The sequence below is a fragment of the Sphaerodactylus townsendi genome, linkage group LG12, assembly GCF_021028975.2.
Source record: "Sphaerodactylus townsendi isolate TG3544 linkage group LG12, MPM_Stown_v2.3, whole genome shotgun sequence".
Classification (NCBI taxonomy): domain Eukaryota; kingdom Metazoa; phylum Chordata; class Lepidosauria; order Squamata; family Sphaerodactylidae; genus Sphaerodactylus; species Sphaerodactylus townsendi.
The window spans coordinates 50,459,788-50,476,749 of NC_059436.1; the positions used below are offsets into that span (position 1 = coordinate 50,459,788).

Genomic DNA, 16,962 nt, shown 5'->3' on the forward strand with positions numbered 1-16,962 from the left:
ACTCCGGGAGGGGATGGGATGGATGCAGAGTTATAACCTGTGCTTCTTGGCGGGAGACTTTATTCCCTGCCACGCCGTGGTAATGCGAGCTTTAGGATGGTCTGAATAAAACGGCTCTTTTACACCAAAAAGCCTTTTATTTCTGCTTCTATGGAATTCCTTACATTGTGGCAGAAATCCTAGTTCATCTATCTTCCTAGTGCAGCGGACCTCTGGTGTCTCGGCATGGAGAGGTTGAATATTCCTGAATCTGTGGAAGGTGCGGTAGCCCCCAAAGAGGGCTCCGAGCTTTCCCTTATGGATTTCGCATGAACCGGGCGAGAGAATCGGGTCTCGGGCTTTGGTAATCCTCTCTTTCCCCGCCCTCAGATCGACAATTTAGTCTTCCCTTTACTCCGCTAATGGGACGAGGGATCGCAGGAGACGCACTCATGTGGACTTGTGGCATGAGTCGGGCTTGGGGCGCCATGGTCTATGGATCGAGCGCCTGCGGATCGGATATCTGCCCGTTTCGCGGGTGGATTACAAACCCCAGATGCAATCCTGTCACGGAGGAGACGGGTCTGGACCACCTTTCATGCGCGGCAAACACAGGAGTCCATTGAATTCGATTCCTTGACTCAGATTTTGGTGATGCTCCCAAGAACCCACCGTGGCATAGCACTGGGGTCTGGCCCTAAGACCACCGCTTGAAACCGGGACTATATCGGGATTGAGGGGTATCCGTAGATTTCAGCCTCTCCGATCGGACCCCCCCAGATCCCGCTGGATCTGCAGCTGCACCTGAGGTGCTCCGCGGAGCCGCCGGTGGGCACCAGGTCCTGCATTCTGATGAAGAGGAATCCGGAAGAAAGCCTGCCTTTCCCATCCGGATCTATTCCCCCTCCCATCGAAAAGAGAGCTTGGGATGAGTGAAGTGGGTCAACTGGGCGTAGATGCTCCAGTGGAAGCATGGGCCCGCGGAACGCCAGCTAAGTGGGAAGAGGGAACGAGCAGCTGCAACAAGAGCGTGAAAACCTGCAAAAGAGATTCCTGAACAGCAGCCGCCAAAGAAATCCAAACCTTCAATTGGACTGTATCAAAGACGCGCTTACAAGCAACGGCAATATAGCGCAGAATCCTTATCAGTCCATGATAGCAAAGTCCTGGAACACTCCAAACTGGACTTAGAGCGCCAACATCGAAAGCGTGAAGGCCATGCTGTGACGCAGCAAAGTGAACGTCCAACTGCAGCTATTCCAACGAGACCTAATCTGGCCAAACTGGAACGAGAGGAAAGCAGCTTTTGCATGCGCGACTCAGGATGCCTTGACTCGCAAGGAGAGAGACTTTAGCTGCCTTGGAAAAGGAACTGGAAGAAGCAGTGCAGGACAGGATGCCCTAAGTTGGAGTCTACGCTGGTCACTGGTACAGCTAACGCCAGAGGGGCGACGCCTGCTGGGTCCTGCTACTCAAGGCGACATCTGCCACTTTCCAAAGACTCCGTTCCCACCCAGGTAGGAACACCAGCGGCGCCGGGCGCTGGTGCCCTCCACTTCCAACGATTCCGGCCCCTCCCCGCTTCGCCGCTGCCTCAACCTGGCGCAATCTGCCGCCCCAGCGCCGGGCTTGCAAGGGCCGTGGGAGAGAGGATATTACAGACCTCTCCAATACCTGCCCGCTTCGATGGGACTACCGGCTTCCAAACTTCCCTACTTCCATCCTGTTGCACAACCTCGATGCCCACATGGAGGACTAATGACGCATTTGTACCCGGGTCTGAACGCGAAAAAATACGTGGACATCGGGTTCCGCTCTTGGATGGAGCCGTTTCACTAGTTTGTGACTCTTTTGATCTGGGCAAGGGAGTGATACTCTCGCGACGGTGCCTGGGCGCTCCTCCAGGGCCTATAAGGGCTCACTTCCAAGATCCGGTGCTGAAAATGAAGCCATCCGCGATCCATCAAATCTATTCACAGCAAGGCAACCGCTCCTTTGCAGAATTTGCCCGTGAATTCTCGTGGCGGGCGTGCTGCTCGACTCTCCTGAGTGGCCTGGAGCGCATGAAATGTGAATACTTCTCGGATGCTGTCGACGGCAAACCATGCGGAACGGTAGTTTCTTATTCGATCCCCCGCACTATTGCTGGATTGGATCGAATTAGGATCCTTCAAGTGGCGCCCTTTCGCTTTGAGTATCGCCGCGTCGGGGCCCACGCTTCAAAACCCGCATACGCATTTATTTGCATTCACTGGGCTATGCGACCCGCAAGCTGGCAAGCTCTTCCAGCAGCTCTCTACCGAAACCACCTCCGAGTTTCGCCGCCGCCTGGGATTGTGGGCTCTTTACTTCGCGAGGACCGGGTCATCTAGCTGCCAACTGCTCTGAAAAAACAGAAGCCAACCGGCCTTCGGCCGCGCAGCACCCCATCTGCCAAACCACTATCACGCGAATCCGGGTCACCCCTTCAACGGGTCTCAGCTTCGGGTTTGCTGCCGGTTACACGGCTAGCGCTACTCCAGAAGAGGGGGAAGCTTGCGCTGTTTGGCCTTCTTTCTTCAGCCCCCCCATGGATATGGGATCGACTCCAGATGCGGTGAGTGAAGGCAGCGCATTCCCACATTTACGATTCAAAGCTGGCATTCTGGCCAACCCCCGCTAATGGCACACCTCGTATTATAGCCTCTTTTGAAGCCCCTTGTAGATTCTGGGTGTCTCCTATTGTTTAATGCGGCCCCTAGGTGGCGGAGGAACTTGGACTAGACCGAGTCCCCTCTGGCTAAGCTTCCATACCGCTTCACCCAAATGGACGGCAGTCCCTTCGCCGTCAAGGACCTGCCCAGGTTCAAAACGCAACCGTCCTCCTCAGCTTGGCTGACCATTGGGGAGAGAAAATTAGTTTTTTATTCCTGGCGCTCGTGGCCAAACACTCCATAGTCCTGGGCATGCCATGGTTGTTGTTGGCATGAACCAAAAATTCATTTGGAAAGAAAGGGATCTTTAGGAATTCCACTGGACCCTCCCTCGCTGAGGCAACACATGGGAATTGGGGAAACCTCACCTCCTCATGACATACCCTCCCTGGCTTCCACTTCTCACACAGCGATGCACGCTCTAATTGCTCCCGATTCTACTCCGGCATTCCAATCGCTTACCAAGATTTCCAGCCAGAGTATTTCAGGAGCAAGAATGCGCATCAATTGCCACCCCATAGAGACACACTGACTGCAAAATCAGATACAGCCAGGGGCTCAACTGCCCATGCTGGTGCAGAATTCCTACCGCATGAGTCCTGGGTAATGAGGGAGAAGGAACTTTGTGCCTTCTTAGACAAGAACCTTTGCTCGCTGTGTTCATACGACGGGCTACCAAGCACACACATGCTGCTCCTGTATTGTTTTGTTAAAAAAAGGATGGGTCTTTAAGGCTCTGCACGGATTAATGAGGACTCAATGCGGTTTCCTGTCCAATAAAATAATTTCCTTTGCCATTAATCAAGGACCTTTTAGATGCATTGGGCAAGTAAGGGACGATTTTTTTACTAAGCTGGACTTAAGAGAAGCTTACTACAGGGTCAGGGATTGGTGGAAGGCTATGAACATTTGACTGCATTTCTAACATGTACAAAATTTGGACAGTAATGAATACTTAATAATGCTATCTCGGGTTAAAGTGGGGCCCCCCCGAGCTTTTATGGTCCCTTATCAACCAAGTTCTCCATGATTTATTATACACAGGGAGTAGTGGTGTACTTTAGATGATGTCTTTAATTTATTCACAAACCATGGAGGAGCATGAAGCCTTGGTTCGTGGAAGTATTGGAAACGCTTTGCTCAACAACTCCCTCTTTGCCAAACTTTCTTAAATGTTGTTTCCACCAAACCTCTATCGACTCATTTGCCATTTGATCTCTTCCGAGGGGCTATAAAATGGATCCTAAGCTAAGATTGGAAGGGTCCTCCAATGGCTAATTGCTCTACCAATCGGGAAGGCAACTCCAATCCCTTCCTAGGGGTTTGCTAATTTCTATCGGGACTTTATACCCCACTCATGCTGAACTGACTCCTCCCACTCCACAGACCTTCTTACGCGACTCAAGGTAAAGACCCACAGGCTGCCGTAAGCCCGGGGCCCCCCTTTCCTGGCTCTGTAAAGAATGTCAGACAGCCTTTCAACATTTAAAATCAGCTTTACTACCTAACCTTATCCTAAAACACCCTGACCCAGATCTTCCTTTTGTGGTTCACGTGGATGCCTCGGACAAAGCGCTTTGGTGCAGCCCCTGTTGCAGAGAAATAAAGATGATAGGCTGGTTCCGTGTGCTTATTTTATCAAAAGAAATTCCTCCGGTGCTGAGCTCAACTGGGACTGTGGGGGATAAAGAGACTGCGCGCCATTAAAGTAGTATACTTTTCCACCTGGCGCCACTGGCTGGAGGGGGCTAAACACCCCTTTCAAGTTTGGTCGGATCACAAGAACTTGGCCGCTCTTTCCACTTCAAGATGTCCGCAAAACAACCCATTGGGCCGCATTTCTTTTCTCGCTTCTCTTTCACTGTCCATTTTTTCCCCTGAAAACCAATAAACTGGCTGATGCGCTTCCTCGCGCCTGCCCGGGAGGGGTGGAGCTGCCTTACGGGATATCCCGCGCACTGTTCTCTCTCCCCCCAATTGGGGCTGGCTGTCACTCGATCTCAGACGTCCACTCCTCCTTCTCCACCCATTCCCAGCCTGGTCTCTCCTTTCCTACGAGAACTCGAGGAGGCGGGCTGCGTGAGCCACCAGCGGAGGAAGGAGACTCCCAATTGCGCCTGGAGAATGGTGTTTACGGCGGGGGATTGTTGGTACGTGCCTCCCTCCCCGTAAGCAGGTTCTGAGGCCTGTCATGATGCCCGCCGGGCTGGACATTTTGGCTTCTTTAAGACGCTGCATTTGGCCCGCCGCCAATTTTGGTGGCGCCGATGCGCAAGGACATTGAGACATATATCAAAGGTTGCTCTGTTTGTGCGAAGCCAAATCTATTCCGAAAACCCCATGGTCTGTTGAAGCCTTCTCCCGGTGGCCTCCCGCCCCTGGGAAGTCATCTCCATGGATTTTATTACGGATTTGCCAGAAAGTCACGGCAACACGGTCTTGTGGGTGGTGGTGGACTTATTTTCTAAACAAGCCCATTTCATCCCATGTGCTTCCATTCCCTCCGCCTCCTAAGTTAGCGCTGTCTGTTCATTCAGCATATTTATCGCCTACACTCCGCATAAGGTGGTCTCCGACCGTGGGCCCCAATTCATTTCAAAGTTCTGGAAAGCTTTCCTGGGCTTGTTGGGGCTGCAATTGCCGCCTTCCTACCACGCTCAAAGTGACGGTGAGTCGGAGAGAACACAGAACCCTGGAGCAGTATTTACAAGTTGTTACACCAACTATCACCAAGACAACTGGTGCGAAGTTAATTCCGCTTGCAGAATATGCCTATAATAATGCGTTCATAGCAGTACAAAAAAAGCCCCTTCAAATTGTGTCTGGTCGGTCCTTCCCTCCGTTGCAGAATTCGAACTACCGCGGAAGCTGCTGAATCCTCCGGAGTTCCAACAGTGGATTTCATCTCTGGCCGAGGGGTGGAAAACGGTCCAGACCGCCTTTACAGCAGGCTAAAGACTCCCAAAAACTACAGGCTGATAAGCACCGCCGGACTTCCCTTTACGTGTGGGCTTCTGGGTGTATTTGTCTACCAAAAAATCTCAGAGACGTACATAAATTCTTCAAACTGGGCAAAAGATTCGTGGGACCTTTTAAGATTACTAAAGTGATTAATGATGTCACCACTCGATTGGACTTGCCTAATTTCTAAGTAATATCCATCCTGTCTTTCATTCTAGTTTGCTCAAGGAGGCTCCCGCTTCCGATGCCTCGCACGACCATACCGGAGAGACCCCCGCCGACTATAATTGATGGCCACAAGCATTACGAAATTGACGCCATCCTGGACTCTCGTTTTAACCGCAAACGCTTGCAATATTTAGTCTCTTGGGTGGGATATTCCTCTGGGTATAATCAATGGGTCTATTCCGAAAATATTGACGCCCCTGCCCTCGTTTCTGCTTTCCACCGCACCTTTCCGCACAAACCTGGGGGGGAGAAGTTTCTCTTAGGGGAGGCAGAGTGTAAAGGATTCTATGGTGTTGATGTTCAGGACAGCCGCCTGGCCTTGACTGAGTTCCATAACCCGGGCAATGGGCCAGCATCTGCGGCGGAGACTCTGGCGGAGACCTTATCTCTGCGAGAGAGATGAGAACTCCGTTCCCATGGGAACGGATGGGATGGACAGAGTTATAACCTGTGCTTCTGGCGGGAGACTTTATTCCTGCCACGTCGTGTACGTGAGCTTTCTAGGATGTCTGAATAAACGGTCTTTTACACCAAAAAGCCTTTTATTTCTGCTTCTATGGAATTCCTTACAATCAGGGAGTGCTCGGGAGGGTATCAGGGAGTGCTCGGGAGGGCATCAGGGAGTGCTCGGGAGGGTATCAGGGAGTGCTCGAGAGAGTATCAGGGAGTGCTCGGGAGGGTATCAGGGAGTGCTCGGGAGGGTATCAGGGAGTGCTCGGGAGGGTATCAGGGAGTGCTCGGGAGGGTTTCAGGTAGTGCTCGGGAGGGTATCAGGGAGTGCTCGAGAGAGTATCAGGGAGTGCTCGGGAGGGTATCAGGGAGTGCTCGGGAGGGTATCAGGGAGTGCTCGGGAGGGTATCAGGGAGTGCTCGGGAGGGTATCAGGGAGTGCTCGGGAAGGTATCAGGAAGTGCTCGGGAGGGTTTCAGGTAGTGCTCGGGAGGGTATCAGGGAGTGATCGGGAGGGTATCAGGAAGTGCACAAACCACATCTGCTTTTCACTTGCTTTGAAAGCCCCTTGCTGCGGTTGCCATAAGTTGGCTGAAACTTGACAGCTCTTAATATACAAGCTAGTGGCCACTACTAAACCTCTGAGCAATGAATGCCATACATCCATTATACCTCGTGTGAATACATGCTTCCTTTTAGTTATCCTGCTAATGCATTACATTGAACTAAACGAGAGTCAACATGGCGTAGTGGTTAAAAGCAGGTGGATTCTAATCTGGAGAACCGGGTTTGATTCCCCATTCCTCCACCTGAGTGGCGGAGGCTTATCTGGTGAACCGGATGGGTTTCTGCACTCCTAGGCCGTTTCCGCACGGCCACACTCGGGGGGTGCGTCGGCGTATATGACGCCGACGCCCCCCCGGGACTGTTCGCATGAACTATCCCGCTAGGGGTGGGGAAGACGGCGCAGCCTGCGTGGAGGCTGTGACGTCGCCCGAATGCCTTACCGTCCCTCCGACCTTCCGGGGCGTCGGCCAGGCCAGGGGACATGCCCCCCTGCCCTGCACGACAGCTCTGGAGTCGCAGGGCGGGGGGGGCGTGTCCCCTGGCCAGGGCAACGTGCCGGAAGGTCAGAGGGATGGTAAGGCATTCGGAAAAGGGGGGGAATGGTGCCTTCCAGCTGCTGCCGTTCGCACAGCAGCGGTTGGAAGCCGCTGTTTCCAAAAAAACTTGCCCAGGGAGTGAGGTTCGGAAACAGCGGCTTCGCACCGCTCGGGGGTTGCCAGGCCGCTGCTGCTGCAGGACGCTGTTTTTAGCATCCCTGGGACGCTGTATTCCACCCGTGCGGAAACAGCCCTATATTCCTGCTGGGTGACCTTGGGCTAGTCACAGTTCTTTAGAACTCTCTCAGCCCTACCTACCTCACAAGGTGTCTGTTGTGTGGAGAAGAAGAGAAAGGAGCTTGTAAGCCACCTTGAGTCTCCTTACAGGAGAGTGAGGTGGGGTACAAGTCCAAACTCTTCTAATCTAGGACAGACTTGTCTTCCCTATGTATTTGCCCCACACGGCTTATCGTATTATTTAAAAGGCTAGCTGTGGCGGTGACGACTCACTAACAGCCAATCACTTCGCACACACGGCTTGGGGGCATGGCTTACACAGAATGGGTAAAAAACAACACAAACAAAACAATGGAATGTGGTGGTTACTCTCTCTCTCTCTCTCTCTCTCTCTCTCTCTCTCTCTCATGCTCACCCTTCTCCCCCACTGCTGAATAATTACAGTCACTATACCTGCTGCAGCTACCTGAAGAAGAACAGGTACAGGCATTAGCCACTCCCTATGGGAGGGTCGCAATTGATAGCAACTGCAACTATGCTGTTAATTGTTGTGTGGGGGAAAGGAACAGGCATCCAGGAACGGGAGGCGGAGAGAGCTGGTGACACAGGGCTGAGGGAGGAGGAAAGGCAGGAGGGGCTAGTTCCCTCAGTAGGCACTGTTAACACACCAACAGTTGTCTAGAACCCACTGTATTTGTTCATACAATTGGCTTCACTCCTCGTAAAAATATACATCTCTGTTATAGTAGCATTCTTTCCCTTGCCTCAGCCTATCATCTTCTTTTATTTAGTTAGTTATTTGCATTATTTACAGTCTGCCTTTCTCACTAAGGCCCCTTCCGCACACGCAAAATAATGTGTTTTCAAACCACTTTCACAACTGTTTGCAAGTGGATTTTGCCATTCCGCACAGCTTCAAAGAGCACTGAAAGCAGTTTGAAAGTGCATTATTCTGCATGTGCGGAATGAGCCTAAGATTCAATGCAAATTACACAGAATAAGTAAAATTCAATCAACATGATCAGGCATCCAACACATAGTACAATAGACTCTGGGCTACAGAAATCTGAAAACAGTTTAGAAGTGAACATCAACGAAAACACAAAAGCTTTCCAATATCTGGGGGCACAACTTTATTCTGAACATCTCGGGGCACAAATGACACAACTGAATTCTAAGCTACCCATCCCCACCGGCTGGTGAGAAGATAGCATTTACCATGGGGAGAGTAGACTCGCAGGTTAATTGGGACTGGAGAAATGCCTTTGTTGGATCCAGTAATTCTATCAGTCTCCGCTTCAATCTCCTGGCGTATTTCCTCGAAGTCAGTAAACTTCTTCCCTTTGCAGTGCAAAAATTCTCCATGTTCTAGTTGGGGGGTGGGGTTGGAGGGACAGAAAATCACAAGCAATCATTATGTAAACAAAGACACCAGCAGGCTCACTTGTTACTGGTTAGTTCATAAAAACAACTTGCTTCCTCACTGGCCACAGCAAGGCAGTGGACATCTCAGTGACTGGCGGATGCTGTTAGATGTACACTACCCACATATTTGACCTATATTTCGATTTCCTTCCCCTCAATCCCATATTCTTCCATTCTGGCCTTTGCTGTCTGCTTTGCAGCTTTTGTTCTAACAACAGTGGCGTAGCACCAAAGGGACAGGGGGGCGTGACACCAGGGGTGGAGCTGTGGTGGAGACGTGGAGGGGGTGTTCCGGGGCAGGGGCGTATGGCATGAGCACACCCTGGGCACAATTTCCCCTCTCTCCACCCCTGTCTAACAATCACAGGTTTGGGGGGTAATTTCTACTTTTTGCTTTTCAAAATGTCCATTTGTTTTCGTATTATTCATAAAGTTTTGGTATTGACCTTCAAAGCCATTCGCGGTCTTGGCCCTGCTTATCTGAGGGACCGTCTCTCCCTATATCGCCCTTCTAGGCCCCTCCGCTCATCGAGGCAGACCTACTGGTGATCCCTGGCCCCAAGGCGATCCGGCTGGCCTCTACAAGGGCCAGGGCTTTTACGGCTCTGGCCCCTACCTGGTGGAACAGGCTTCCAGGTGACATCAGGGCCCTGCGGGACTTACAAAGTTTCCGCAGGGCCTGCAAAACGGACCTGTTCCACCAGGCGTTTGGCCAGCCGGGATAATGTCAACTCCGCCATAAGAACATCTGGCCTCCCGTGGGTACATAAAGAGGGGAGGGAGGGGTTGAAGCCATCTGTAGTCTTAGTATTTTATGTATTATTTTATGTAAATTATATACTATGATGTTTTAAATGGTTTTATCACTGATGGACACCGCCCTGAGCCTTTGGGGAGGGTGGTATATAAATATAATAAATAAATAAATGATTACATCCATTCATATTCATTACTATGTTCTTATTACAGGAACAACCTTCTTCTCCTCCTCCTTCCTGATAACACTTAGTGGGCAATTTGCACTGGTATGCTGCAGCCACAATCCAAATCTGACCTACGACTGCCCAGGAATGAAGTTCCCAGAATGCAATTCACATAGCACACCTGGCTCAAAGTTCATGTGGTGGCCATGCGGCCATTACAGGGGCTTTGTAACAAGTTAATCTTTACAGAGGAGAAGGGACGTAGGAGAGCCCTTCCACCAGACCGCTTATCAGCTATCAGATTTGGTGCTAGCACAAATATGGCGAAGGTGGAGTGGAGAGAAGAGGACATATAAACACATTGTACTTGCTGTTCATCACGCTTTTTTGTGACTATAATGAATTAGGGAGCCCCTTTATTGATTGATTGATTGATTGATTGATTGATTGATTGATTGATTGATTGATTGATTGATTGATTGCTTGATTGTTTAAACTTCTATACCGCCCAATCCCCTTGGCCTGCAGAATGTGCCTGGTTCGGTCCCCAGCATCTTCAGTTAAAAGGATGTAGCAGGAGGTGATGTTAAATGCTTCCACCTGAGACTCTTGAGCAGAGGCGAAGCAAGGGGGGAAAGCGCCCAGTGCATCGGTGGGTCCTCCGCCCCCGTCCCATCCTGGAACGCCCCAGCCTGCCCTGGAACGCCCCTGCCACACCCTCGCCACACCCCCACAGGGGCATGTGCCCAGAGCATCACGCACCCCCCACCCATCCCCATGGAGTTACGCCTCTGCCCTTGAGAGTACTGCCAGTCTAAATAGACAATACTGGCCTTGATAGACCAATTGTCAGATTCATTATAAAGAAACTTCATGTGTAATGAATGGACTGTTTTAGCTTGATGTATTGTCGAAGGCTTTCATGGCCAGATTCAACTGGTTGTTGTGGGTTTTCCGGGCTGTGTGGCCATGGTCTGGTAGATCTTGTTCCTAACGTTTCACCTGCATCTGTGGTTGGCAGCCACAGATGCAGGTGATACGTTAGGAACAAGATCTACCAGACCACAGCCACACAGCCCGGAAAACCCACAACAACCAGTATTTTAGCTTGGTTTTTTCCCCAATTTATGTGGTAATAAGTACAGATTCCTAAAGTCTATGTCACTACAACTCTGTGGGACAACTTTGTTTTTATATCAAGAAGGAAAAGAGGAAAACAATGACGTACCTGTGGGGGCATTAACCAATTGCAAGACCAGGGGGCGTCTAGTGACAATGCCAGATCCACGGGGTAAGAAGTCCCTGAAATGAAAGAACGTTATTGGTGAATTATGGTTTCCCTCCTTTTAAACTGATCAAAAATATGGCTCTTGCTTCTGGACTTCATACGAGAGACATGAAACATCTCTTGCTTCAGCTGGGTTTGTCATGTAAATATAAAATATACGCTCAACAAAGGGCTTCGTTGTCCGACAAATGCTGGTTCTCAGCTTTCTTTCCCACCTCATCCCACAACGATCAAGTTAGCACAACCAAGAAACAGGAAAACAACTGAAGCCTAGCAGGTAAAAACACACATATTCATGTATTTTATCTGGAGGTCAGAAAGCAAGAAAGAACAAGCAAAATCACACGTTCTCCTTGCAGGTGGGACAAAGTGAAATTACCACACAAAAACCCCAAGAACATTTTGTTGTCAAACATTATTTTTTATTAATGGTTAACTCTACAATGCCAACAGCAAATTATATGTAATTGTTTATTTCAAACATTAAACAATAGCACACAAAATAATCAGGGACAAAATATCAGAAACATATCAAACAAAATAACTGAAACAGCAAAACAGAACAATTAATATGAAATTACATTGTTAGAGACATGCGCCTTTGTAAGTTATGGGATCCAGTGACAAACAATTTTATTATTATTTATTACAATTGCTAGCAATGTGACACTCTGGCCCTTTCCGCACGGGCCAAATACAGCGCCCTGAGGATGGCAAAAATGCCATCCCCAGGGAGCTGTTCACAAGGGGGGCGCAGCTGCTTCGCAGCCGCGCCACCCTCGCTCCTCCCCAGTGGCGCGCAGCCGCTGTTTCCCAACCTCGCTCCCCCGAGCAAGGTTTTGGGGAAACAGCAGCTTCCAACCGCTGCCGTGCGAACAGCAGCAGCTGGAAGGCGCCATCCCTCCCCCCTTTCCCAATCGACTTACCTTCCCTGCAACTGTCCGGCACGTCGCCGGGGCCTGGGGACACCCCCCCCTGGCCTGCGACTCTGGAGCGGTCGCGCAGGGCAGGGGGGCCTGTCCGCTGGCCTCAGCGACGTGCCAGACAGTCGCAGGGAAGGTAAGTTGATCGGGCGACGGCGCAGCGCGGTGCCATCTTCCCGGTAGTTTCCGGGGCTGTTCGTGCGAACGGTTCCGGGGGGTTGGGTCGGTGTCATGTACGCCGACCCGACCCCCAGTGTGGCCGTGCGGAAACAGTCTCTATTACAGTAATACCCTACCTCAAAGTAAAATCCTATTTTCTGGCCTCCTCTTTGGTCGATTCCACACAGCAAATGTATAACAGGTTGCAGTCATGATAAAGGAACCTGTTTTCCTGTCCACATGAGGGTCACACAGGTTGTGATTGGAGCCCATGGAAACAGGGATGCTTCCACACCTTTGCATGGAGATGATTCTCTCTCTTTTTAAAAATTTCCTACAACAAATGCGTAGCTATGTAGGCATGTAGAAATGAACAAAAATAACAACAGTGCTAGTGGCAGTGAAAGACCCAAACAGAGATAAATATTACAAAGTGCAAAAAATCCTTTAATAGCGCAGAAGATTAAATATAGATAGATATTTAGATATTTATTATTACGGCCTTTTGGCCAGCCAAAGATTAAATATAACAATCAGTTATCCATTCATACATACACCACGTTCATACCAACAAACTCTCAAACATCATATATCCCTCTTACAAAATCTCCACTTAGAATAACTCTAATTAATTGATATAGAATATATCACTTAAACTTATTACAATAAAGAGGAAATAAGTAAATATGACATTTATTCAACACAAAAAGTTCCATCCAATTCTCCTGGAGTCTCTTGGGAATCTTTTCAATGCTGTTGGAAATCTTCACTTGTTCTACCAAAGTCCTCGATAGGAAAATTAGCTATTTTTGGTTGATAAACAGTAGCCAATAGTCCCAAGTCAGCAATTATGTCATCACACACACTGGTACGTGGATAGAACAATGGAGTTAGAAACTTATTTCATAATTGCTAACAAAAGGCTCATCAAGAAAACTGGGTAATACTTATTCCATCCAAATGAATTCCATCAGTATGAAGATTGGCACTAATATAACGTATGAACGTGGTCCGTGGTAAGACTCCATGCTTTTGGGGACACTCTCCCCTTCCTCGGATAGCCCATTCAGGTTTTTTATTCAAAAAATCCAGATTGGGGGAAATAAAATGGGGTCAAACCCTGTGTCTTGGAAACATTTTCTGTGGAAACATTCTGCACTCCTTTCCCCACGTCAGTTGGGGGGTTCCCCCCTTGATCCTCTTTGATCTGAGATTGCAAATGCCTTAACAGTCCAGGTGCTCAGGAGCAACAGCCGCAGAAGGCCATTGCTTCCACATCCTGCATGTGAGCTCCCAAAGGCACCTGGTGGGCCACTGCGAGTAGCAGAGTGCTGGACTAGATGGACTCTGGTCTGATCCAGCAGGCTAGTTCTTATGTTCTTAAGGCCATTGCTTTCACATCCTGAAGGTGAGCTCCCAAAGGCACCTGGTGGGCCACTGCGAGTAGCAGAGAGCTGGACCAGATGGACTCTGGTCTGATCCAGCTGGCTTGTTCTTATGTTCTTATGTCTCTTCAGTTGTATTTATTCCACATGCTAGTGCTGAAAACAGATTATTCCTGATGGTGGTGGGATGTCATCCATGGTGCAGAAGAACAACTGTTTTTTTCTTTCACACGGAAACTCTAGTATTACAGTGCAGCTACATTTTGAAACGGCAATTCAAAAATGTCTCCATTTCTACTATTGAGAACTACCAGCCCAAAAGGCAAGCCAAAACAGCTCCTGGAGCAGGCGCCATTACCTGAAGGAACAGAAACTTGTGGCCCATCTATCCCTTCCCACAAAGAACCACATTTTTCAGTCAAATCTGATCAGTCGCAATGCACGATTGTTACTGCAGCAATCCCTGATTACATGCCGTAATCATTCCTGGTGCACTTCAATTGACGCAGCTTTAGATGTGCTCTCCACCTGAATGTTAAAATTGCAAATTCTAGATGAAATTGACAAAGCTGATGCAATCAACCCTGCTAGTTTGTATCTCTGCCTCCAGGTTACATTGCTAGTTCAACAGGATAGAAGAGAACAAAATAAAATATAGGACAAAGGAGAACAAAATTAAGTCCTTTTGAAAATGGAGAAAGAAGGGGAAGGAAAAGTGGCTGAAGGGGAGGTTGGACAACTACATGGGGCGTGGATAAGGGCCAGGTGTTTGAACAAAATGGAAGCCAAAAAAACCTTACTGGAGCAGTGCCATTCCCCAAAGGTACAGAAACATGTAGCCTACACATACACACACTATAATTTGAGCGCTGCTTTTAAATTTAAGGACCAGTACTGTAGGTACAGAATTATTATGGTTTATTGTTCATATTTCTGTTGTGAACCACCCTGAGCCCTCCAGGGGAGGGCGATATATAAGCCTAATAAATAAATAAATAAATAAATAAATAAATGAATAAATGAATGGATGGATGGATGGATGGATGGATGGATGGATGGATGGATGGATGGATGGATGGATGGATGGATGGATGGATGGATGGATGGATGGATGGATGGATGGATGGATGGATGGATGGATGGATGGATGGATGGATGGATGGATGGATGGATGGATGGATGGATGGGTGGGTGGGTGGGTGGGTGGGTGGATGGGTGGGTGGGTGGATGGATGGATGGATGGATGGATGGATGGATGGATGGATGGATGGATGGATGGATGGATGGGTGGATGGATGGATGGATGGGTGGGTGGGTGGGTGGGTGGGTGGATGGATGGATGGATGGATGGATGGATGCATGGGCGGATGCATAAATAAATAAATAAATAAATAAATAAATAAATAAATAAATAAATAAATAAATAGATGACAGACAGACAGACAGATAAATAAATAACTACATTTGTCTATCAAATTGGAACTGCGGCAGAGGTGGGATCCAACCAGCTCTCACCACTTCTCTAGAAGTGGTTACTAATTTTTTCTGAGTGCCAAGAAGGGGTTACTGAAGCAACCTCCCTGCCCAATAGGGACTGGAGGTGCGTGTGTGCGGCGGCGCCACTGTTTGAATCCCACCACAATTGGAACCTGTTATTAAAATGTTTGGATCCCACCAATGAACTGCGGTAACACACAATCATTACTGTGGCAGTTGCTTGTTAGTTTCCTCTCGCAAAAGCAACACTCCTTGTCAGTTTCACTGGCTCCTAACTGCAGACACAGTGTAGTTACGTAATGAATTCAAGATGAAATTGACAAAGCTGATACAATCACAACAACACAACACAACACAAGCCTTTATTGGCATATAAAGCTGATACAATCAACCTGGTTTGGGTCTTTGCCCTAATATGGTGTCACTAAAGTGATATGACAAACAGGAAAAAAATCCTTTCAAAAAGGGAGGATGAAGGGGAGGCAAAAATGGCTGAAGGAGAGGTTGAGCAACTGAAGGAGAGATTGGGCATGGATAAGCACCACATGTTTAGTGGGTTGGAGAAATAAAGACTGTTTCAACACAATCACATGCTCAAGGGAAGCTGGCTCAGAAACTTATTTAAAAAACACTGCAGTATAATGCTTGGAAAAACAACAGAGGAAAAAGAATGGAAAACATTTCCAGAACCAAAGGGAAGAAAATGTGGCATTAAAAGAAAAATAGTAGAATTGGGCAGCAGAAAAGGCCATAGGCAGTACCGTTACTTACTGAAGTGAAGTCAACTGAGTTCTAGGAGAACAGTAACGGCATTGCTGAAATGCACAGAGGTTAACAACTTATTTGCAAGAAAATCAACAGCAGCTAAGAGTTTCTGTCTACCTTGGATTCTTCCTGATTCATTGCTCAGAAACAACAAGGTGCCTTCCACCAGATCAACAGCAGCAGGAATTAATTACAAAAAAACAATAGCACCAAGGTGAAAATATTACCAGCATAACACATGGTGCATCAGAGGCATAGCTGGGCCATAGTGAGCCCAGTGCGCACTCTGCTTTTTCTGCACCCGCCCCCTCCCCGGACACCCCATCCCATCCCATCCCACCCCACCCCACCCTGCACAAACTTACCTTAGTTCAGCCTGAAAGTGCAGGCTGGAAAAAGCGGCCTGTTCATTTCAGGCTGAAAACGGCCTGGTGAGAACAAGAAGAAGAAGAAGAAGAGTTTGGATTTATATCCCCCCTTTCTCTCCTGCAGGAGACTCAAAGGGGCTTACAATCTCCTTGCCCTTCCCCCCTCACAACAAACACCCTGTGAGGTGGGTGGGGCTGAGAGAGCTCCGAGAAGCTGTGACTAGCCCAAGGTCACCCAGCTGGCGTGTGTGGGAGTGTACAGGCTAATCTGAATTCCCCAGATAAGCCTCCACAGCTCAGGCGGCAGAGCTGGGAATCAAACCTGGTTCCTCCAGATTAGATACACGAGCTCTTAACCTCCTACGCCACTGCTGCTCCTTGGGGCTCGCAAGGTCTCCTGGGAAGTGTAGTTCCCACCAGGCCATTTTCAGCCTCAAGTGAGCAGGCTGCTTTTCCAGCTTACACTTTCAGGTAAGTGTGGGGGGCGATTTTCCGACCCCCCCAGGCGTGCGCCCGGTACAATGCACGCTCCCCCCATCCCCTTGTAGCTCCACCTCTGCAGTGCATTTCAGGGAAGGA

The 16,962-nt window shown here is 49.0% G+C and overlaps 1 protein-coding gene across 10 annotated transcripts in view; it reads right to left on the reverse strand.

Moving 5' to 3' along the window:
- The window catches only part of DNM1 (dynamin 1), a 221,228-nt gene that overhangs the window by 143,807 nt on the left and 60,459 nt on the right, over window positions 1-16,962 (reverse strand). For all 10 annotated transcript variants that reach the window (XR_007245887.1, XR_007245886.1, XM_048512475.1 and 7 more), the window contains exons 2-3: window positions 11,227-11,300; window positions 8,869-9,018 (exon numbers count right to left, since the gene is read on the reverse strand). Coding sequence is in view for 8 of the 10 variants with exons in the window: in XM_048512475.1 (XP_048368432.1) it covers window positions 8,869-9,018; window positions 11,227-11,300 (224 nt within the window). In the remaining 2 variants the exon portion in view is untranslated. The remainder of the gene's footprint in view (window positions 1-8,868; window positions 9,019-11,226; window positions 11,301-16,962) is intronic.